Source organism: Epinephelus fuscoguttatus, linkage group LG23 (genome assembly GCF_011397635.1).
Source record: "Epinephelus fuscoguttatus linkage group LG23, E.fuscoguttatus.final_Chr_v1".
Lineage (NCBI taxonomy): Eukaryota > Metazoa > Chordata > Actinopteri > Perciformes > Serranidae > Epinephelus > Epinephelus fuscoguttatus.
The window spans coordinates 3,825,622-3,848,573 of NC_064774.1; the positions used below are offsets into that span (position 1 = coordinate 3,825,622).

Consider the following 22,952-nt stretch of genomic DNA (forward strand, 5'->3'; position numbering starts at 1 on the left):
ACTGCTCATTTTAATTAACCGACAAGGAGAATTAGAGTCAGTTTGTGTGTGTGTGTTCTCAGTGTGTGTGTGTGTGTGTGTGTGTGTGTGTGTGTGTGTGTGTGTTCTCAGTGTGTGTGTGTGTTCTCAGTGTATGTGTGTGTGTGTGCGTGTGTAATTACAGCGTAGAAAAAGGAAAGCAGCCGTTTCTTCGTTCCGCTCTGCAGCAGCTGAGGAATGAAGCTCTCTGTAATTCACTCACTGTGTTTCTATAGCGACCACTCTGATATGTGTGTGTGTATGTGTGTGTGTGTGTGAGTGTGTGTGAGTGTGCATATGTACACAACATATATGTATTTAACATGTTTATACGTTCAGAAAACAAACGTGAGGACTTTAAATGTTTGTCTCTGAACATATAGTGTAAATAAAGAACAGATGAACACAGGTCACAAGTTCTCTTTGCATGAGCTGAAACACACACACACACACACACTGTTTATTAGTGTGTGTGTGTGTGTGTGTGTCATCATCATCGTCATCGTCATCAGAAACATCTCAGTTTAACATGTTTTATTTAAATCAGTTTACACCACGCAAGAAACTGTTCAGCATTTTAGATCCTCCTCTTCTCAGCTTCATCTGTATGTGTTCACAGCACAGTGCTGAGCTTCAGGAGGGTCTGTAGGAGGTTCCACAGGGTCTATTAGAGGTTCCACAGGGTCTGTAGGAGGTTCCATAGGGTCTATTAGAGGTTCCACAGGGTCTATTAGAGGTTCCACAGGGTCTATTAGAGGTTCCACAGGGTCTGTAGGAGGTTCCACAGGGTCTATTAGAGGTTCCACAGGGTCTGTAGGAGGTTCCACAGGGTCTATTAGAGGTTCCACAGTGTCTGTAGGAGGTTCCACAGGGTCTATTAGAGGTTCCACAGGGTCTGTAGGAGGTTCCACATGATCTGTAGGAAGTTCTAAGGGCCTGTAAGAGGTTCCACAGGATCTACAAAATGTTCCATAGGGTCTACAGAAGGTTTCACAGGGTCCATCAGAGGTTTGACAGGATCCGTAGGAAGTTCCACAGGGTCTGTAAGAGGTTCCAAAGTATTATAGGAGGTTCCTCAGGTTCTTTAGGAAGTTTCACAGGGTCTATAGGAAGTTGAAAGAGGGCTCAGGGGGTTCAAAGTTTCTTTAGGAAGTTTCTGATTTTCTTGATATGGTTCCCTTCGTGTGTGTGTGTGTGTGTGTGTGTGTGTGTACCTGTCTGACTGACTCTACCCGTCTGTCTCTCAGAGGTGCTGCTGAACACAAAGCTGGCGACGTCTGACCTTCGGTGGACGAACTATCCTGCCGACGATCCTCAGGTACAGACTCTGGAACACCACCTGTTAGCTCTGTGCTAACGTTTACCATTGATTTCAATGAGGAACGCTTCCCTCTCTGTTTCTGTCTCTGCAGTGGGAGGAAGCGAGCGGATTGGACGACGAGTCGAACAGCGTGCGGACCTATGAGATCTGCACTATAGACAGCCCGTCCTCCTATTGGCTGAGGACACGCTGGATCCCCCGGAGGATGGCGACCACCCTCTATGTCGAGATTCGGTTCGTTGATTTGACATCATCATCATCATCATCATCATGTCGACATTGACTTAATATCATTTAATCACAGCTGAGAATCAGAAACTAAAGAATTAAAGAACATTAAAACATAAAAACTTGTTTAATCGTGACCATGTTGATCCAGTCTCTGTTCCTGATGAGTTATTGATTGGTGATCAATAAATGTTCCTCAGGTTCACCATGATGGAGTGTTCCAGTCTGAACCGGCGTCACTGTAAAGAAACCTTCAACCTTTATTACTACCAGTCCGACAGCGACGAGGCCACGCCCACTCACCCGGCCTGGATGGAGAACCCGTACACCAAAGTGTCCACGGTGGCCGCCGACCACCTGCTGCGGCCCGGCGTCGAGAGGCGGTACAACATCAAACTGCTGCGCCTGGAGCGGCTGAGGGGGGCGGGGCTTTACCTGGCCTTTCAGAGCCAGGGCGCCTGCATGGCGCTACTCTCCGTACGCGTCTTCTACCAGAAGTGCCCGCCCCTCCGCCGTGCCTTCGCCTCCTTCCCTGAAACCATCCCCCACTCACTGGTGGAGCAGGTAACTACCCCGTAACCACGGCAACAGCAAGGTTAAATACCCAGGATGCCCCAAAAACCCTCAGACAGACAAAAAAAATTATTTTGAAAACGCCATCATCATCATCACTTAGAGTTACTGTCTTTTATTTAACAAAATAAAAGCTTTGTTATTTTGTTTACAAAAATAAAAGTTTTATAAAAAAAAATTAAAATAAATAAATAATAAAAATACGTAAAAGAAACAATTAGAAAATAAAAGTATTATATTGTTTACAAAATAAAAGTTTTATGAAATATAAAATAAAAAATAATGAAAAAATGAAAAAATAAAAAGAAATAAATTATAAAAAATAATAAATGATGATTCAGTTTTTCATTAAAAAAAAGTATTGTCACATCGTTTAAAAAACTGAAGCATCATTTAGTTCACAAAATAGTATTTTAAATAATTTGTAAAGTGACGGTGTTTTATTAAGTTCATAAAATAAGAGCTTTGTGATTTAGTTTTAAAAAAATAAAAGTACTGTCATTTAGCCTACAAAATAAAACCAAATTATTTTTCATTCTAAATCAAAGCCTCTTTATTTACTTTACAAAATAAAAGTACCATAATAATTTAAGAGAACTAATTCTGTTGTTTACAGGCTTTAATCCTGAAACATTTGTGTGTGTGTTTTGAAGGCTCAGGGTGTGTGTGTGGAGAATGCTGTGACTCCACCTGGCGAGCAGTCGCGACTTCCCACCATGCTTTGCGGAGAGGACGGGCAGTGGGTGGGGCAGCCAACATCCAGCTGCGCCTGTCGCCCCGGATACGAGGCGGGCGCCACCGACGTGCGCTGTCGAGGTGAGTTTACACAGTAAAAGTATCGTCATGTATATTAACTTGACTTGGAGCTGAACCACCTGAGACTCGTTGAGACTTGTTGAGACTCGTTGAGAGTGGAGCGCTCAGAGGAACAGTCAGCTGAGAGCGTCATTTATTTTACAAGTAAAAGCTTCGACAGTGTGAGAGGTGAAGTGTGTTTCATCAACATCAGCACTTAAAATTCTTTCACAGTCTCTCTCTCACACACACACGCACACACGCACACACACACACCCAGACACAGACACACTCAGTGCCAGTGTAAACAGAGCGGAGCTGGAGATGATTACACGTGTTGACAGTTTGATGTAGAAGAAGAGCAACAACGCCTCCGAATACAAATGTTCTGTTGATGAACTCAGTGATGAAACAAAACCAGCATCAGATGGACTGTATTCATAATCAATACGCTACAATAATATCAATAACCAGCACCAATTCATCAGTCAGTGAGAGTTTAGCCCTTTTTAGAGTGCAGCAAAATGCCGCCTACCTACTTTTGTTTATACAGAATGTGCCTTTTTCGGGGCAATGGGGGGCGTGAGCAAGTAACAAAACGTGTAGCTCAGCGTGTGACGTAAACAGTGACGTGGGAGGGAAGCCGCGGCTGGTCAGTCCTTCGGCGATTCTCTCGTAAGTCGGCCCGTTCTTCACCGTCCCCGTCATCTGACGGTTAATGGCCTCTTCGTTTGCGAGGACAAGGAGGGCGCGCAATTCCTTGTCTCCCCAGTTGCTCATCTTTACAGTGTCTGTCAGGTTTGTGTTTCCCTCTTGCTACTAGCTGCTCGCTAATTCCTGCTATCAGCTGTTTCCTGTTCATCCACCGCCAGTGGCTCGCACGTGCGGCGTCATCAACAGCTCCTCCCACAAGTCATCAACAGCCCCTCCTGTTGCAGAAGGCCGCCTCGGTCTGTTTAAACTAAAAAGGTTCCACCAATATGTCTACCCTACGAGGCGGAAAATTGGGCACCTCAGATCAACTCGCCAATCCGGCTCTGTGTGTCTAAACGCTCGCAGCTTGCCGGCAAAACGGCCCAACATTTGCAGAAATTCTGGCAGTGTAAAAGGGGTTTGTGTATGTGTGGGCGGGGCATAAGCACATACGGCCAGCAGCAGCAGCGACCCACCGTCTGACAACAGCACTGTCTGCGGTCATTTTGACTTGACACTTGAGTCCAGCTCAGACCGGCCACTTCACACCGCTGACACTTTTCTCGCCAACGTTCTAAAATGGTTTTGTCTTGTTGCGAATCTTTGGTCTGAAGTGGACTGACGGCTTCTGTCTTCGCCATCATCAAGTCTGGATTTCTGTCGCGACATTCAGATGGTAGGGTCAGAATTTGGTGTAAACAACATGGAAGCATGGATCCATCCTGCCTTGTTTCAGCGGTTCAGGCTGCTGCTGGTGCTGTGATCAGTCTAAAATGGAAACCATTATAACAAGAACATTCGTTCTTCTTTCAGCAGAAAGCTGAGGCTTCTGTCTTCATCACATTGTACACTCATAATGACATCATTGCTCTGTGGTGCAAAATATGTGAATCGGCGCCAGATGAATGGACAGTGAATCAATCACGGCTTTTCACCATGCTCATAAAAAATTGGCATTTATTTTGTGTTTTTAATTTCTAAAATCTGATGAAAAAGGTCAGATTTCTGTATTTTTTAAGGACGAAATTTCAATACTTTAATCAAATAATATGGTTTATTTACTTACACACCATTACAGTTTAGGTTGTGCAGATTTTAGGGACCTGAAGTATTGGAGGATATTTTAAGAAGTGACATCACAATAAACAAAAACGGCAGTGTCGGCACCAGAGGACGGTTTCTGCCACAGCTTCAAGTTAATGAATCCTGGTGGTGTGTTCAGTGACACAGACACAAAGAGACAGTTTGTATGTCGAAGCTTCCTGTTATTCTTTTTGAAGTCAGAGGTCAGCTGACACACACACTATAACACACACACACACACACACACACACACACACACACACACACAGGAGGGAGGTTAGAGTAAAAGCCTGGCTGAGTGAAAAGTTCAGAGGTCAACTTCTGCTACTTGAGCTGCCAAAGAGAGAATGTGTGTGTGTGTGTCTGTGTGTGTGTGTGTGTGTGTGTGTGTGTGTGTGTGTGTGTGTCTGTGTGTCTATGTGTGTCTGTGTGTGTGCGTGTGCTTAGCGGGAGATGCCAGTGATGACATCATGGCAGCACTTTCCACATCCTGCTGAAGCCAAGGTCACTTCCTGTCTCTCATTGTCTGTGCGAGGCTGCTCCCTGTGATCCCGTCTCCACTAAATTAAATGGTCCTAAATTTATCGGGCGGTCGGCTGATGTTCGGCCTCTGTTACAGTCCACACTGTGGTCTGTGTCAGATAGATGGGAGGGACTACTTTCAACGGCGGATTAATCCAAAATGTTACAATCTGTTTTGAAGATGTTTCAGTGACGGATTAGATTTGAGATGCTAATGCTAATGCTAACTGTGTGTTTCCCCACAGCCTGTCCACCTGGTCAGTTCAAGGTGGGGTCGGGACCAGGCGGGTGCAGCCTGTGTCCAGCCAACAGCAACACTCAGATCCCAGGCTCCGCCTTCTGCCCCTGCCTACTGCCGAATTACTACCGAGCTGACTCCGACCCGCTGCACGCACCCTGCACGAGTGAGGCTTTATTTGTACCTTGTTTAATTCTTTGTTCTGATCCAGGACCAGTTTGACCAGTTCACTGACTTTAATGGTGTTTGTTTTACTGTGAGCTCTAAATATAAAAACGTATAACTCTTAAATACATCCTCAACACACACACACACACACACACACACACACACACACACACACAAACCAGCCCCATTATTCTCTTTCCAAAACCTCCACCCGCCTCTTTAATTACTCTGACTCCGCCCCTGTAACTACATCGCCCCGGGCAGCAGCAATTAGTCCAAATTAATAGGCTCATTACCTCTGAGTGTGTGTGTGTGTGTGTGTGTGTGTGTGTGTGTGTGGTTTTAGGTTTCAGTGTGTGTGTGTAGGCCTCAGTCAGTCAGTCAGCTGGAAACACACAAAGAGAACTCTGTGATGATTCGACTTATTTAGTGAAACTAAAACAAACAGCAGAGAAAATAAAGTTTTATGATCAGCTCTGATGTGCCTGTGAGTCTGAACTCAGGGCAACAGAGCGACCAGCTGTTTGACCTTTGAACCTCTGACACCCCCCCCAGGCCCCCCCTCTGCTCCACGCTCCATAGTGAGTCAGGTCAACGACACCTCGGTGACTCTGGAGTGGAGCGAGCCGCTGAACCGAGGAGGACGAGGAGACCTCAACTACAGAGTCCTCTGCTCCAGCTGTGGGACCACCACCAAGGTACACCAGTTAGACCAGTTAGACCAGAACCATCACCACCAAGGTACACCAGTTAGACCAGTTAGACCAGAACCATCACCACCAAGGTACACCAGTTAGACCAACTACAATCACCACCAAGGTACACCAGGTAGACCAGGTACACCAGTTAGACTAGAACCACCACCACCAAGGTACACCAGTTAGACCAGAACTACCACCGCCAAGGTCCACCAGTTAGACCAGAACCACAAACACCACCAGGGTACACCAGCTAGACATGTTAGACCAGAAACACGCCGCCAAGGTACACCAGTTAGACCAGTACCACTACCATTAAGGTACACCAGTTAGACCAGTTAGACCAGAACTACCACCGCCAAGGTACACCAGTTAGACCAGTACCACTACCACTAAGGTACACCAGTTAGACCAGTTAGACCAGAACCACCACCGCCAAGGTACACCAGTTAGACCAGTACCACTACCACTAAGGTACACCAGTTAGACCAGAACCACCACTGCCAAGGTACACCAGTTAGACCAGTACCACTACCACTAAGGTACACCAGTTAGACCAGTTAGACCAGAACTACCACCGCCAAGGTACACCAGTTAGACCAGTACCACTACCACTAAGGTACACCAGTTAGACCAGTTAGACCAGAACCACCACCGCCAAGGTACACCAGTTAGACCAGTACCACTACCACTAAGGTACACCAGTTAGACCAGGTAGACCCGAACCCACACCACCAAGGTACACCAGTTAGACCAGTACCACTACCACTAAGGTACACCAGTTAGACCAGTTAGACCAGAACTACCACCGCCAAGGTACACCAGTTAGACCAGAACCAGACACTAGTAAGACTAGTTAGACCAATTAGAGCCAGCACAACAGGCAGACCAGTTAGACCCGAACCCACACCACTGAGGCACACCAGTAAGAACAGTTAGAAGAGTTCGATTACAGCCACAAAGACCAGTCAGACCAGTATCAGACCCTGGTCCAGTCTCGCCCCTGACTCCACCTCTACTTGTCTCCTCCTCAGGGATTGGTCGGTTCCTGTTCGCCGTGTGATGATAGCGTCCTCTACCGGCCGGCGCAGCACGGTCTGACTCAGCGCCGCGTGGCCGTGTGGGGACTCCGCCCACACACCAGGTACATCTTCACCATCCAATCACTGAACGGCGTCTCCGCTCTCAGCCAATCAGAGCCGGCCTTTGACACAGTCAACGTCACCACCAGCAGAGATGGTACGCAACACAAAAATACACTACATTACCCAGAATGCCTTTCATACCAACATATACCATAGTATAGGAAGAAACAAAGTAAACTTCTTAGTAAGGTTGAGCAACTTTTTAGGAGCCTACAGATGTTTTAGAACTTTCTGGCTCCCAAAAAACTTTTTAGGAATTAGTTATAATCTTTAAAACTTTTCAAGGATGCAGGAACCTTTGTAGCTACTTGACCGGAATCCAGGAACCTTTTGAGAAACTTTTATGGATCTAAAAAACATTTTAGACCCTGGGGTAAGTTTTTAAAACCAAAAATGTTTATCGGAACAATTCATGATCTTTTACATTTTTTAAGGACGTAGGAACCTTTTACTTGACTAGGATCTGGAAACCCTTAGGAATCCTTCAGGAAGCAATGAACTTTTAAAGGAGCTTTTTCTGGAACCAACAAAATTTTACGGTTCTTAGAAGGATCCGAGTAATATGTTTAGTAATTATCAGCAACTTTTTAGGAACCGAGAATTTTTTTAGGAACTATTAAGCACCTAATAACAGTTAACGGATCTGTGAGAAAATTTTAATGACTTTAAAGGAAGCAGGGTAGTTAAGGCACTTCACACAAATCCACAAACCTATTTAAGAACTTCTTTAGATCTTTGAGGAACTTTTTAAGAACACTGGAACATTTTTAAAGAAACTTAAGTGAATCTAGAAACCTTGTACTGTAAATATCCTTTTTGGCAACTGGAGTCACTTTTTATCACCAAAAAATATTTTTAAGGATGCAGGAGCACTTGACTGGACTCCAGGAACCTTTAGGGGAACCTTTTAAGAAGTATTTTAGGAAATCATAACCTTTATCAGGGGCTTTTTTTGGAACCTGCAAACCTTTTAAGTAAACTTTTCACGTGGAGCCAAAGAACCAAGGAACTTTTTTGCAACTTTTAACAACTTTAGGAACACGGGGGTGATTTTAATAACTTTTTAGGACAATTTTGGAACATTTGAAGGTAACATTGTCGGGAATACAGGAACCTTTGTTAAGCTAGAAATCTGGAAGTATGTTTTTTTAGACAACGGAGTAACTTTTTATCATCAGAAATTGTTGTAAGGTGGCAAGAACCTTTTTTAGTTCTTGAATGGAATCCAAGAACCTATTGAGAAGCTTTTTTTAGAAATCCATTAGGAAGCGATGAACGTTTTAAGGATCTCTCGGTGAAACCTACAAACTTAGAAAGAACCAAGTAACTTTTGGTCACTTTTAACAACTTTTTAGGAACTGTGGGATGTTTTCAGGATCCTTTTGAGGACAGTTGAGGGACATTTGAAGATCATGTGAATCTTTTTTAGAAATCCTTTAGGAAGCCATGAACTTTTTAAGGATCTTTTCGTGAAACCTACAAACCTTTTTAGGTTCTTCAAAAGAACCAAGTAACTTTTAGAAAATGCAAACAACTTTTTAGGAACCCGGGGAGGTTAATAGAAACTTTTTACCACCCTGAAACCTTTGAGGATCTTCAAGAATCCTAAAGAACATTTTGAGACACTTTTAGGAGGCAGGAAACTTCAGGTACTTGATACAAGTCCAAGAACCTTTTGAGGAAATGAGGAACATTTGTAGGTCACATGAGGTCACTCTACAGGTGAGTTAACCTTTACATTTATAACTCTGCGTATATGTGTATGTGTGTGTGTGTGTGTGTAGTTCCTCCTCCAGTGTCCGGCGTCAGGAGGGCGGCGGCCTCAGAGTCCAGTCTGTCTTTAGAGTGGAACGTTCCAGCTCTGCCGAACCAGTACCAGATCCTGGACTACCAGCTCCGCTACAGCCGCAAGGTACCCACACACACACTCACAGTAACACACAGACACACACATGCAGGGCTGATGTGATGGACTGTGATGTAACTGCTGATGTCACTGTCAGGATGGCGAGGAGGCGGGTCAGTGGCAGTACATGTCCAGCCGGTCTTCTGCGGTGGTGCTGACGGGGCTGCAGCGGGCCGTGCAGTATCAGGTGCAGGTCCGCGCTCGCTCGCAGGCCGGATACGGGACGTTCAGCGCGGCGAGCACCTTCAACACGCTGCCCGATGGTACTCATGGTACTACATATAACTTCATATATAAACACTGTGTATGTTTGTGACGGCGTGAAGCTGATGTTGTCCTGATGTTTGTTTCTGGAAGGTGTCGCTCACTCTCAGCTGGTGGTGACGGCGGTCCTCGTCTCCATGGGGATACTGCTGCTCATCGCCGCGGTGATCGTCGCTGTGTACTGTTACCGGTAAGAGAATGTGTGTGTGTTACTGTGTCTGTGTGTGATGGTGTGTGTCAGTGTATTCAGGATGCTCCCTCCCTGCAGCAGAACAATAGAACAGTGACCTCGGGTTCACACACACACACACACACACACACACACAGATCAGGGCGGGAACGACAACTATATAAAGACGGAGAAACTCGACACTCTGAGAGAAGATGGAGAGATACACACACATAATAACATTCCTCAGAGAAAGAGACCAAAAGAAGGAGAGAGGAGGTGTGTGTAACTGTGTGTGTGTGCAACTGTGTGTGTGTGTGTGTGTGTGTGTGTGTGTGTGTGTGTGTGTGTGTGTAACTGTGTGTGTGTTTCTGTGGTTGTGTGTGTTACCGTGTGTGTGTGTGTGTTATTGTGTGAGTGTGTGTCTCTAGGGAGATAAAGAATCCTGCAGCTGCTGAAAAACTAAAGACCTGCCTGTCTCTTTTCTTTCTGTCTTTCCTGTCTCTCCTGTGTTTGTCTCCTGTGTGTCTGTCTCCTGTCTGTCTCTCTTGTGTGTCTGTCTGTCTGTCTCCTGTCTGTCTGTCCCTCAGCAGGAGAATGAAGGACTCAGACCTGCATGATAAGAGTGGACACTACCAGATGGGACAGAGTGAGTTTCAGCTCGGCCAATCAAATTGTGTTACCTTCGGGTTTATTTCGTCCCTCCAGGATGTTGTGATCGTAACAGTTAACTCAAATTCAGCCGATCCCCGTGAAGTTTTTACTCGCCATTTTGTCCAGTCACCGCAAATTTGACGATTTGATGCATCACACGGCTAACGTTACCCAACAGTCACCGATAACCAGGTGGCAATTCAGGCGGAAACAATCCTGAAAACAGCCCACGAAATCCTGGAGGAACTCATTAGTTTTTGCTGCTGCTGATGATGATGATGATGATGATGTGTTGTTGTCACAGCAATGAAGGTGTACATCGACCCGTTTACGTATGAGGATCCCAACGAGGCAGTGAGGGAATTCGCCAAAGAGATTGAGGCGTCCTTCGTGAAGATTGAGGAAGTGATCGGAGCAGGTCGGTAACATGTTTGTACTCAGTGATGTTTTTGGTTCCTTAAGGAACATTTGGAGGTCACATGAACCTTTTTAGGTACTCGACATGAATCCAGGAACCTTAAGAGGATCTGTTTTTAAATCTAGAAATCAGTTACTGTAAATATCCTTTAAAAAAAAATAGAGAAACTCCGTAACATTTTTAGGAACTTTTTAACCAAAAACAACTTTTTAGGAACTCTTAAAATCCTTGAAATGTTTTAAATATGCGGGAACTTTTTTAGGTACTTGACTTGAATCCTGGAACCTTTACAGTCATTTTGTTCAGGAATCTTTTAGGAAGCGAGGAATTTTTTTAGGAACTTTATCTGAATTCTAAAAAGAATCTGAAAAAAAGGAAAAAAAAGGAGGAACAATTCATAATCTTTGAAATTTACGAAGCTTTTTAAGGTGCCTTTTCTGAAATCTACAAACCTTTCAGGGATATAACTGAAATCCAGGAACCTTTTGAAGAACTTTTATGAATTTAGAAATGTGTTATTGTAAATAGATTTTTTTAGACCTTGTAGTAACTTGTTGCCACCAAAAAATATTTTCAGGAAGAATTTATGATATTTAAAACTGCTAAGGGATGAAGGAACCTTTTTAGGTTCTTGAATCAGGAACCTTGCAAAACTTTTTTAAATAATCTTTTAGGAAGCCATGAACTTTGTTTCTGGAAGCTACAAATCTTTTAAGGAGCCTTTTAGACAAAATAAGCATTTCAGTAATTTTGAGCAAGTTTTTAGGACCTTTTCAGGACATTTTAGGAACAATTTAAGGTCACATAAACCATTAGAGGTACTTGGCAGGAATCCAGGACTTTACCACTGGAAAAAAAAAAAATAGGAACAATTTCTAATTTTCAGAATTACCTTTTAGGTACTTGAGTGGAATCCAGGAACCTTTTTGAGAAACCTTTTTTAGTTTTTTTTTAGGGTCCATTTTTAATCTAAAAAACTTTTTGGGTCTCTAAGAAACCAAGAAAAAAGGACATTTTAAGAAACTTTTAAGAAGCAGATAAAATTTGGCATTTGACGGGAATCAAAGAATCTTTTAGGGAACCTTTTTGGATCTTAAGGAACTTTTTTAGAATGTCGAAACCTTTTGACAAACTTTTTGTGGATCTAGGATTCTTTTTTTGTTTAAACTTTATTCAAGAACTCTTTTAGGGACTTGACAAGGAACCCTTAGATATTTAGAGAGGGGGTGTTTGGGGAACATTTTAGGAAATCCAGAGTGTTTTTAGAAAAAGCTCAGAAACCTTTTACAGAAACTTTTTAGTATCTGATCAGCGAGCTACTCGGAGGCAACAGCACAAACAAATGGTTTTAGAAAAGGCTTTTATTTTGTTGCTGGCACACTCTTACAGAGACTTTTATTTTGTAATGTCTGCGTGCAGAACCCTGAGAGGAGAATCCATGTTCTCGCTGTTCTCCAACATTATTAAAGTAAACACAGTGTGAGTGTGGGGCTACTGTAACAGTAGGAGTCTCTGCTCAGGACATTAGTGAGATGTAACTGGATAGCTGTTACCGCGGAAACAAGAGTGCAAAGCTTTCACCGCCACCTGGCACACACACACACACACACACACACACACACACGTATGTACGTGTTGTATGAGGTGTAGACATGTTGGTATGTGCTAATGAGCCTTAAAGCAACAGTACACCTCTACAGCAAAGGTCCATGTTTTTTAAGAGTTTAACATCACGTCCACTGATATTCAGAAATGATCAGACCTTCTGATGGTGATGTCAGGGTGTGTTTTTAATATTTAAAGACTTTTTAATGATCATAACTCTGATGACACCTTCTGATGTACCTGTCCAGGTGAGTTTGGCGAGGTGTGTCGTGGTCGGCTGAGGGTCCCAGGCAGGAAGGAGAACTACGTGGCGATCAAGACGCTGAAAGGCGGCTACACAGAGAAGCAGAGGCGGGACTTCCTATCAGAGGCGTCCATCATGGGTCAGTTCCAGCACCCCAACATCATCCACCTTGAGGGCGTCATCACCACTTCCTGTCCCGTCATGATCCTCACCGAGTTCATGGAGAATGGAGCGCTCGACAGCTTCCTGAGGGTGAGACAGGCTTCACCTGTCTGTGTCTCACTTATCTGTGTTATATCTGTCTGTGTCTTACCTATCTGTGTTTCACCTGTCTGTCTCTGCAGATGAATGACGGACAGTTCACCACCATCCAGCTGGTGGGAATGCTGCGTGGGATCGCGGCAGGGATGAAGTACCTGTCAGACATGAGCTTCGTCCACAGAGACCTGGCAGCTCGCAACATCCTGGTCAACTCCAACCTGGTGTGCAAGGTGAGACTGTCCCCCTGTCTGTCTGTCTGTCTACCTGTTCATCTGTATGTCAGTGTGATCTAACAGGTGTGTTTCTGTGTCTTCAGGTGTCAGATTTTGGTCTCAGCAGGTTCCTGACTGAAAACTCCTCTGACCCGACGTACACCAGCTCTCTGGTGAGTTAGCTGATAAAACAGCTAGCAAACAGGCTAACCAGTTAGCACGCTGCCAGGATCCTCTTTGTTAACCTGAATAATGCCTGTTTGAAGCACCTGGTAGACGCGGTCTTCAGCTGTATGAAACAACCTGTAGCTAGCTGCTTAAACATGTGGAGTTCCTCAGGGTTTTGTTATTGGTCCTCTGTTCTTCTTTGCAACTGTAGTTCATTCATCCACAGTCTCTTAAAAGGACTTAGTAAACTTTACAGAACTTTTATTGCAGCATGTCTCCTCTGTAGGCCACTCCACTGTGCTTTTATTTTTGAAAGACTAGCTGCCAGCGTCCTTCCCTAAGCTAACCGACTGTCTCGTTCTCAGGGAGGAAAGATTCCCATTCGGTGGACGGCTCCTGAAGCCATCGCCTACAGGTGAGTATCAGTACTACATGGTGTGTTCAGTTCTAATAGATATTTGTTATCGTAGTTAATCAAAGTCAAAATTTTATTTGACTCACAGAAAGTTCACATCAGCCAGTGACGCATGGAGTTACGGCATCGTCATGTGGGAAGTGATGTCATACGGAGAACGTCCATATTGGGACATGAGCAACCAGGACGTAAGGAAAAAACTATTTGTTTAACCATTTTCTGTATGACCAGGGTGCTCAACAGTGGGTCCTCAGAGTTACTGTAAAAAAAAAAATTCTTGTCAGAAATTAAAATATGTCTAAGAATGCACATCAGCACAAATTCACCTACATGAAAAGCAAATACAGTTCAAGATGGATACAAACCTCCATCGGCCCAGTTTAAAATGCAGCTTAATTATTCACTTTATTTGTAGTAGGGGGGTTCCTCCTCCATCTCTCCTTTAAGTTAAGGAGTCCTCAGCCTGCTGTATGACAGATTATAACGACATAACCACAACTCAAAGCATTACGACACAAGGAAACATGGCAACACAAAACAACTGAAAAACAAAAATCTAATCAGGAATCAAAACCAATATTTTTGTTAATTATTCTGGGACAAAAACTAACTCATGCAGTACAATTGAAAACAGAGGTCTGATATTAATAATGACATCTGTTAGTATATACGAATATATAGATTCATATAAATAATTAAAGAATTTCCAGTTATTTTTTCCTTTTATTAAAATTCAATACATTTTGCATCAGAGGCGTTTAATGACAGTGAACGAAGAACAAACGGGAAAAATAAAGAAATAAGTTCTCTGATGTTTAGTGCCACAGACTGAACAGCAGCTCTTAAATTGTTTAATCATCATTAAAGTGATTAAATGTAAAAATAAAGAGAAAAACCAGAACCGTCTCACTCTGTCAGGTGATTAACGCCATCGAGCAGGACTACCGGCTGCCCCCGCCGCCAGAGTGCCCCAACTCCCTGCATGCGCTCATGCTGGACTGCTGGCAGAAGGAACGAGCCAATCGGCCAAGGTTCTGCGACGTGGTGGCTTCGCTCGATAGGCTGATCCGAAACCCCGCCTCCCTGAAGGTGACACTCCCAGAGGGACGAAGGTGAGGAGGAGGAGAAGGGGGTTTGATTGGCAGGGCTGGAATGTCACTAATGCACCAGCTGCTGGGGGTCAGAGGTCAGAGGCTGCCATGGAGAGTGTATTTGTGTGTGTGTGTGTGTGTGCAGTGGGCGGGGCTTGTGGGGCTGCCAGCTGTGTGATTGGCAGCAGTTTATATAGACAGAGTTGTTTACATGAGCAGGTGCAGAACGGTTCACATTCCTGGATTAAGGCTCAGAATGAAGTAATATCCTGTCTGTCTGTTTTTGCCCGTCTGTCTGTCTCTTTGTCTACCCATCTGTCTGTCTCTCAGTGCGTCCCAGCCCCTGTTGGACCAGCGTGTCCCCCCTCCTCTCTCGGCATGTGGTTCAGTCTCTGAGTGGCTTCGAGCTATAAAGATGGAACGATACGAGCAGAGCTTCCTGCAGGCCGGATTCACCAGCCTGGACGTCGTCTCACAGCTCAACACTGAGTACGACACACAAACACACAAATATTGATGACTCCTTGTCTTATAGTCAAATTAATGAGATTTATAATTAAGTGTTCACATTAGTTCAGCTGTATTTTTGGCTCTTTCAAACTCTCCCCTTCTGTTTCCATAGAGACCTGCTCAGAGTGGGCGTGACCCTCGCCGGCCACCAAAAGAAAATCCTCTCCTCCATCCAGACACTCAGGATACACAAAGCCCCGCCCACCCTTCTCTACTGACCAATAACAGCCCTGCCCTGCCGCACTGTCCAAAACCACAACACTCAGGACGATGCTGAGCCTTGCTCACTCTTTTTACTGACCACTGAACATTTTGACCAATCACGAAGCCTGAGGACTGGTGATACTCCGCCTCCAGATGTTTGGACCAATGAAAGGCAATCGGGTCAAACACGGCTGTGACGTTAAGGAAGCACAACAAAACTCAGAAGACTAAAACATGAACGTACAGTGACTGCAGAATGTCCTCTTTGCTCTGTACGCTTCATCATGTTTGACTCAGGTGCAACAGGACTCCGCCTCCCATGTTAATCTGACGAATCAGAGCTTAGGACAGAGTTGACCACGCCTCTCAGGACATACCTTGCCATGCCAGACCACTTCAGGCCTCCACTGCTCAGGAAAACTCCTCCTACTTTGTTTTTATAATCCTGCTCCAAACCCTGAACTCACAGGCCAATCAGGATCTAGTACAGTGAGGACGCAGGAGGACTCTGATTGGACATATTTGGCTTTGTTGTTATCACAAAGTCCCACCCACTGGGGATTGGTTCCCAGCCCTGTCTTTCACATAAAATTCCTACGTTGGTTCTGGTTCTCCGGAGCGGATCGGGTTCTTGCTGCAGAGGATCTAAAACCTGCAGATTCTGGACGAGATTCTGATCTCTACTGGACTCTGGTGGAAATACAAAAGAGGACGGATGCTTTATACTCGTCCTTTCATGCACTAACAAAGCCCTTTAAAGAAACAGTTGATGGTCCAAACCAAAGCTCTCAAACTTCTGCCACTATGACTGCTGAATACCAAGAGATTTTAAAAAACGACCGAAAGGATTTTTGTCGTGAGCGAACGTGTCCGAGTAACATTTCAGATGTGTGGATACCTTGCAATACTCCATTAGGAATATTCTGGGATTTTAACTAAACGCTTTTATGGACTTCTTGAGGACAAGTTGAAATATGTTGTGGAATATTGGAACAACTTCAGAGGAATTCCAAACAGACCAGTTGGTAATCCTTATCAATGTGGGAATATTTTCCTGAGGGACATCAGGACGTTCAGAAGGGACTCATATTGTGACATGTCGGCGTGTTCTTGTTAAGTTTAAGTGTCATACTCGTCAAAATCTGTGAGAATTATTCTGTGATGGCTTAAGAAAACGGCGGTGAACCTTTTGAGGAAATCTTCGTGAATCATTGAGATTTCAGGCTTCTGTGGAAATATTTCAAAAAAAGTTCTCAAGGATTTATCCAGGTTAATATGATTCTTCAGGTGATGGAATTCCCTGGAATACTGGGAGACTTTCAGGAAGAATTTGAGGAATATTTACGCCACACTATGGAACTCTTAAAAGGACTACGAGTTTCTTAAACTGTGGCACCTACAAAGGTCCACTTATGGTGGATTTCGGGGTTGTAAAAGTACTCAAGTGTATTTCATTGAGCTTGGGTCCTCAAACATTCCCTATTCTAAGGGTTGAGAACTTTTTTAAAACTTAATACTGATGCTGCACCTGAAATCCATCATTTAAAGTCAAACACTAAACAATGTGGACAATGTGGAGGTTTGTTAAAAGATTGCAGTTTTGTCCAGAATCGTTGGTCCGGTTGGATTCATCAGTGTCAGCTAAAGTGGATTCAAAAAGCACCATCATGTTCATAAAGTTTTCGGTTGACCATCACTTTTTAGCATTTTAGTTTCAACCTTCTCGAACAAAAACCACTGTGGAGGGAGACAAAGGTTTCCACAGACTACGCACATTTAAGCTGATTTTACAGCAAACAAAACCTTTTAAATAAGTTTTAAAGACTCCCAGACCTGCGAGTGTGGGAACTGTTTCGGGTCTGAGGACGACACACAAGAAATATTCAAACTGTAGAACTGTTAATGTGTTTGTATTTTAGCACTTTTTGTACCAGATATTTGATCGTGTTTAAAGAAGACTAGGAGATCATTGTTTTTATACGAAAGTCCTTTTCATTTTGTAAAGAAACAAAAGAACAAAAAAGAGTTGCCTTAATATTTCAAAGCTGCCTGAGGAGATCTGATGTTTAGGACCAGAGATCACACCTGAAGTCAGTCAGTTATTTGTTCTGCCCATGAGAACCACAGTATCTGTTTGATTATAACCCACTTCTAAAACAACTTTAAACATGTCCCCAACATTTGTAGGATCAAAACCTTGATCCTGTGACCTTACTGTTAAGTTAAATTCTGCATTTTATAATGCTAGTACTGCCCACATCCGCAGGAGGCAAGTCATTTAGAGGAATCTGCAACAATTCCTGCATCCAGCAGCGTTATGTGGTGTTACCTTCAGTACCAGTTCCACCTTATCATCAGCCCAAGCACGAAATCTCTGGTCTCACTTTTTGCCATTGCACTCCTTCCTGTGTAGTATTCTCTGCAACTAAGCAACTGCATTGTGGACAACTGCTTCTTTTTTTATGACGACATGCATCTGTCCAGCGTACGTGAATAATCGTGGATTTTCAGGAGTGCTAGTATGGACAGATTATTTCTGAAACGGTGCTAAAACGCTCATGTGTACGGAGATCATTTTCTTTTTTAAAATGAAAATGTGTTAGTGTGTGTGGAGTTGTTCTCTCTGTAAGTTGACTACGAAAGCTTGTACAGCTGCGAACATCTCGTCCACACTGAAAGACCTTCCCTCTCCATCTTCCTGGCGTTGGCACAGGAAGACGTCATTCTTACGTCTGCCTAAAAAGCCGCGGCTCTCTTGTTTTCTCACCAGGAAATCAGATCTGTTTAAATCACTGACCTGGGGCCGGTTGCACCAACAAGGCTTCCACCAAGTCTTTAGCTAAGTCAGTCATAGCCTGGCGTTCCATGTCCAACCTCATAGTTACGCCAGTTACACTATTTAGGCTTAAGCCTTCTGTCTAGTTAGCAGCAGGTGTAAAGTCAAAATTTATTTCTATAAATCAGCAGCCTGATACCCTAAAGACCTGAACGACCCAAAGTCAACAGCAACTCACGTTAGCTGTCCTACTAAAGCCTCTTTTTTTTAATCTAGCTAACTTACACGCCTCTCCTGCACAGCTCTGTTAAGCTTCGTATATCAATGTCTCTCTGATCCTCCATAATAATGCTTCAAGAAATAATAAATGATAAGCTACACATTAGCAGGACAGCAGGAGAATTATGCATCCTAGTAAGGCACTACGAGGCAATAGCTGTAGTCGCTGGACATTCACATGAACGCACATCGCTAAGACGACTAAGAAGTTTGGTTGGTGCAACAGACGTAAAGTCCGTTCTAAAGTCTGTTCTTAACAACAACACACTGAGCAGTTAGGACCAGGTTTAGTAAAGACCAGGTGGTGCAACCTGCTCCAGGTCTGGACCTGTCAGACCTGGCTTCTCTTTCAGGTTTTTTATTACCACAGTAACTCGGAGCAATAAACTGTAAATTTTATTCAATTTAATCAGTCCTTTAATTTGATTCGATCAACTTACTAAAAGTAAACCCTCATGGCTGCATGAAGACAAACTGACTGACTTCAGGACTCTTTGGTCCCTGTGACCCGTCAGTCGAACCACTAACCAGCCAACAGCAGCACTACAGGGGCGGAGCCTCCTCACTGTATACTGGGCTGTTGCATGATGGGAGTAGTCTTCACATTGAAGACTGCTGCAGTGATGTCATCGTTGTTGAATGGTGCCTTCAGGAGCAGGAGGTTCTTGTTGGAAATCATGTGACCAGAACTTCTGGTTCCATGTTGTGGTGTGAACACAGCAGCTGACTCTGGATCAGCTGCAGCTCTCTGCCGTTTTATACACGCAAGCCTTATTGTTATTATTATTATTGATATTTAGGAGAATTATCTGTCAGCCAATCACAATAAAGATGAACCGTCCTGCCCAATGAGATGTGTTGTAGGTGTTTGTTTGATGAAGTTTTTTACTGTGGTGTACACTACTGGTTACGAACTGGTGGGTCGTGAGTCCATTCTGAATGGACGGACCGCAAGAAATGCTTTCATTTAAACCCAAACCATCAACTTTTTCTTAAAACCTGAGGTCTATCTGTCCTAAAGTCCTGAAGACAGACTTAAAACAGCTATAAAACACAGATTAACAACATCATTTAACAGAAGTATCAAATTCAGCTCAGTAGTAACTGTCGAGGTTCAAGGACAAAACAACGTTTTTTTTGCTCATCACCCATTATCAGCTTTAGCGTGTTTACGTTGCATAAATTAGCCTTGCAGCTAGCAGACTTTTCCCCCTCAACTTACAGCTTAACAAATTACATGTAATGTTATTATTTTTCTTACTCATCGGTGGTTCAAGTCACCGCATGTCCCGACAGAACAGCACGGTTGAATTTCAGCCTGCATCGTTAAAAGAGAGCAGCTAATTTTAAAGTTAGCAGAGTGAGATGCCCGACCAGGCAGGTGATGTTACGCTGTGTTTTATCTCACAGCAGCACTGTTTACATACACCATGTGTTCTTTGTCTGTTGACCTGTATTTTCTCTGAAATCCATAATATGTCGTGATTTATTTCCATGTAGATAACTTTATCCTCATCGTCTTTCTCTCAGCTGCTGCCGATTTTTAATGCCGACGGTGACACAAACTTTCAAAGTAAATGCGTAACCTAAAGATGAGAATATGTATCAGTGTTTTCACTTTGCATCCATGGTATTTGATCGTTGATCACTGAATAGATATATCGATCCAGATCGATGGACCATTACACTTTTTGTAAGCACAGTGAATTTCTGGCCCAGAGCTTATATTTTGAAGTGCTATTTCCTGCTGTAAAGTGGGTAACTAACATACTTGACAGAGACGGCAAACTAGCTTGACAGCATGACCAAACATGCTGAACGCTACGTTATGACGCAGAATGTATTAAACTGTGTGGACCTTGAACTAATCTGGACCAGTTTGGAACCACTGACGTCTGGATCTGTGTTAATGTTGGATTATATTTAATGTTTCGCCAAAATATCACAGCTGTCACATAAACTGATGATTAGCTTACGGCTAATCATCAATTAGCCGTAAGCTAATGCCAAGCTAATTAAGGTTCCAATGATGCCAAGCCAGGAAAAATTCAGTATCAGGTAATATCATGAAAAGTTACTTGTTACAACAAAATGTTTTTCATACTTCTACAAGCTATTTTCATGTTATAACAATATTATTACAACAAAAGTTTCTTTTCTTTTCACCTTATTACTTGATACTGACCTTTATTTGGGGCATCAATAACCTTTCATATGATCTGCCTCAGAGTGTAAGTGATGGAAGAAGTACTCAGATCCTTTACTGCAGTAAAAGTACTTTATTGTGGTTTCCAAATAAATTCAAAAAGTTGCCGCCCACAGGCGCCATAACGGGAGATTTGACGAACTTGCAGTCTTTGGTTTAGTTTTACTGACTGTTTCATGATCCAGGTGCTTCGGTTGGTTTTAGAGTCGACTGATTGGCAGGATGTGTGGAGAGTTGAAAGATGACTATGAACTGATTGTCTTGACTGTTAAAAAAAATGAAAACAAAAATCCCCAAATAAACATTCCCCAAATTAACGGGCCTTTACACAAACAAAGCTCAAATCAGCGGGGTATTTAACGACTTCACCAAACAATAAAAAACTAAGACTAACCTAATGGGCAGCAGTTAAAGACTGTAACCCTGTGGCGTCTTCCACGCTCCACACTCACTTCAGCACGCCTGCTTTTAATTATAAGTTCCTGAGATTCCAGGTCAGGTGGTGCATTAGAGTGACTGAAAAAATAATAGGAAAGCAGGACTTGCCAGAAATGTCTCTCAGTACGAATACCACACAGCGAGAGAGCTCCTGCTGCCCCACCCCCTCAGTGACTACATCTACATGCACACTAATATTTCACTACTGTCGTGAATATGACGATAACCTGAATCTGATACAGGTCATGCAAACAACATACTCCGCCTGGATTAGGCATTCTCCGATTAAGTCATGGCATGTGTTTATCATTCATGTTTTAATAGCCGCATTTGAACGTGTACACAGCTCATTCGGAGTATGAGCCTCAGCTGGTGTTTGTGACACACGGCCTCTCGTCTGTTTACAGTCGCCCCGTGCGCTGAACACAAACCAAGTTTCTCAGGCTGTGAAGTGGAGATGCACGCCCCAGAGAAAAGCCCACATGTCAACACACCTACTTTAAACATGATGAAAGACCTGGATATCAACAGGTTCTTGGATATGCACAAATACAACACAGAGGTGGTTGAAGAGATGAAAGAGGGAGGCTGTCCACGCTGCAACAAGCCCAACACTGCTGGAAAAAAATGTCCTTTTTTGGTTCAAAGAAGCAAAATGACACAATCAGCTCCAGATGATCCACTGTTCTATATTCAGACGTGATAAATGACATGTTAGGGTGCATTAATCAGAGCGTGCACAGCTGCATGTAAACAGGAGTATCTGTGGAATATTCAGTTTCATTAGACGTGTAAACAGCTCAGAAGGAATATTGTCTTTTTCAGAAGAAGAGTAAAAGACTGATATTTAGTGCACGTAAACGGAGCGAGTCAAACTCCTCTTCTTCTCGTCTTTGAAATGACTTCCAGACGCTGCCAACTGTTTGAGGAACAAGTTTTTATTTTATGAAAACCAGCTGAGTTTTACAGTGTAGATATACTGTGTGTGTGTGTGTGTGTGTGTGTGTGTGTGTGTGTGTGTGTGTGATGTATAGGAAGGAACATTTCAACATGTTATTTCACTTTAATGAGCACATTGTTGGCAGAGAACTGAAGAAACAGAAGGTTTGTGTTTCATATGGAAGTGTGTGTGTGTGTTCAGTGTGTGTGTGTGTGTGTTAAATGTGTGTGCGTGTGATATCCAGACAGATTTGGCCGTCCTCCTGCTCTGTGTCTCTCTTTGCAGGACGATCAGTGCTGACAGCTCTGAAGTGCCTCGATACATGTGTGTGTGTTTAATGTGTGTGTGTCCAGCGTGTGTGTGTGTGTTCAGAGTGTGTGTTGAACAGTCATGCATGTGATTTTTCCAGTTCAACATTTTCCAGTTTCTGACAAACCTCCTGACCTCCAACATAACGAAAAACACCCTGGAAACTCTTCAAGGACCTCTTGAACCACTCTTAGAACCCCAGGGACCTCCTAAAGGACTCCTGGAAACTCCCCTTAAACCCACGAAGCCTCTTTAAGTCTTATAGAACCTCCTAAAGAATCACAGAAACTCCTAAAACCTCAGAAATAACTTACAAGGCTTATTCAAAAGCATGGGAAACTCATGGAACCTCAACAACTCTTAGAACCTCCTGAAAAACCAATCAAACTTCTCAAAGTTTA

General features: G+C 43.5%; 1 protein-coding gene across 2 annotated transcripts in view; it reads left to right on the forward strand.

Moving 5' to 3' along the window:
• The window catches only part of LOC125883439 (ephrin type-B receptor 4b-like), a 27,007-nt gene extending 6,878 nt beyond the window's left edge, over positions 1-20,129 (forward strand). The window contains exons 2-21 of one of the 2 annotated variants that reach the window (XM_049567712.1): positions 1,266-1,336; positions 1,431-1,573; positions 1,768-2,131; positions 2,794-2,956; positions 5,479-5,637; positions 6,195-6,337; positions 7,372-7,576; positions 9,267-9,394; positions 9,486-9,660; positions 9,746-9,842; positions 10,412-10,470; positions 10,780-10,893; positions 12,747-12,994; positions 13,087-13,233; positions 13,320-13,388; positions 13,749-13,798; positions 13,887-13,986; positions 14,717-14,910; positions 15,220-15,378; positions 15,512-20,129. In XM_049567712.1, coding sequence (XP_049423669.1) covers positions 1,266-1,336; positions 1,431-1,573; positions 1,768-2,131; positions 2,794-2,956; positions 5,479-5,637; positions 6,195-6,337; positions 7,372-7,576; positions 9,267-9,394; positions 9,486-9,660; positions 9,746-9,842; positions 10,412-10,470; positions 10,780-10,893; positions 12,747-12,994; positions 13,087-13,233; positions 13,320-13,388; positions 13,749-13,798; positions 13,887-13,986; positions 14,717-14,910; positions 15,220-15,378; positions 15,512-15,617 — 2,894 coding nt within the window. In that variant the 3' untranslated portion in view covers positions 15,618-20,129. The remainder of the gene's footprint in view (positions 1-1,265; positions 1,337-1,430; positions 1,574-1,767; positions 2,132-2,793; positions 2,957-5,478; positions 5,638-6,194; positions 6,338-7,371; positions 7,577-9,266; positions 9,395-9,485; positions 9,661-9,745; positions 9,843-10,411; positions 10,471-10,779; positions 10,894-12,746; positions 12,995-13,086; positions 13,234-13,319; positions 13,389-13,748; positions 13,799-13,886; positions 13,987-14,716; positions 14,911-15,219; positions 15,379-15,511) is intronic. The other variant, XM_049567714.1, reaches the window with a different exon arrangement.
• Positions 20,130-22,952: the final 2,823 nt, after the last annotated feature.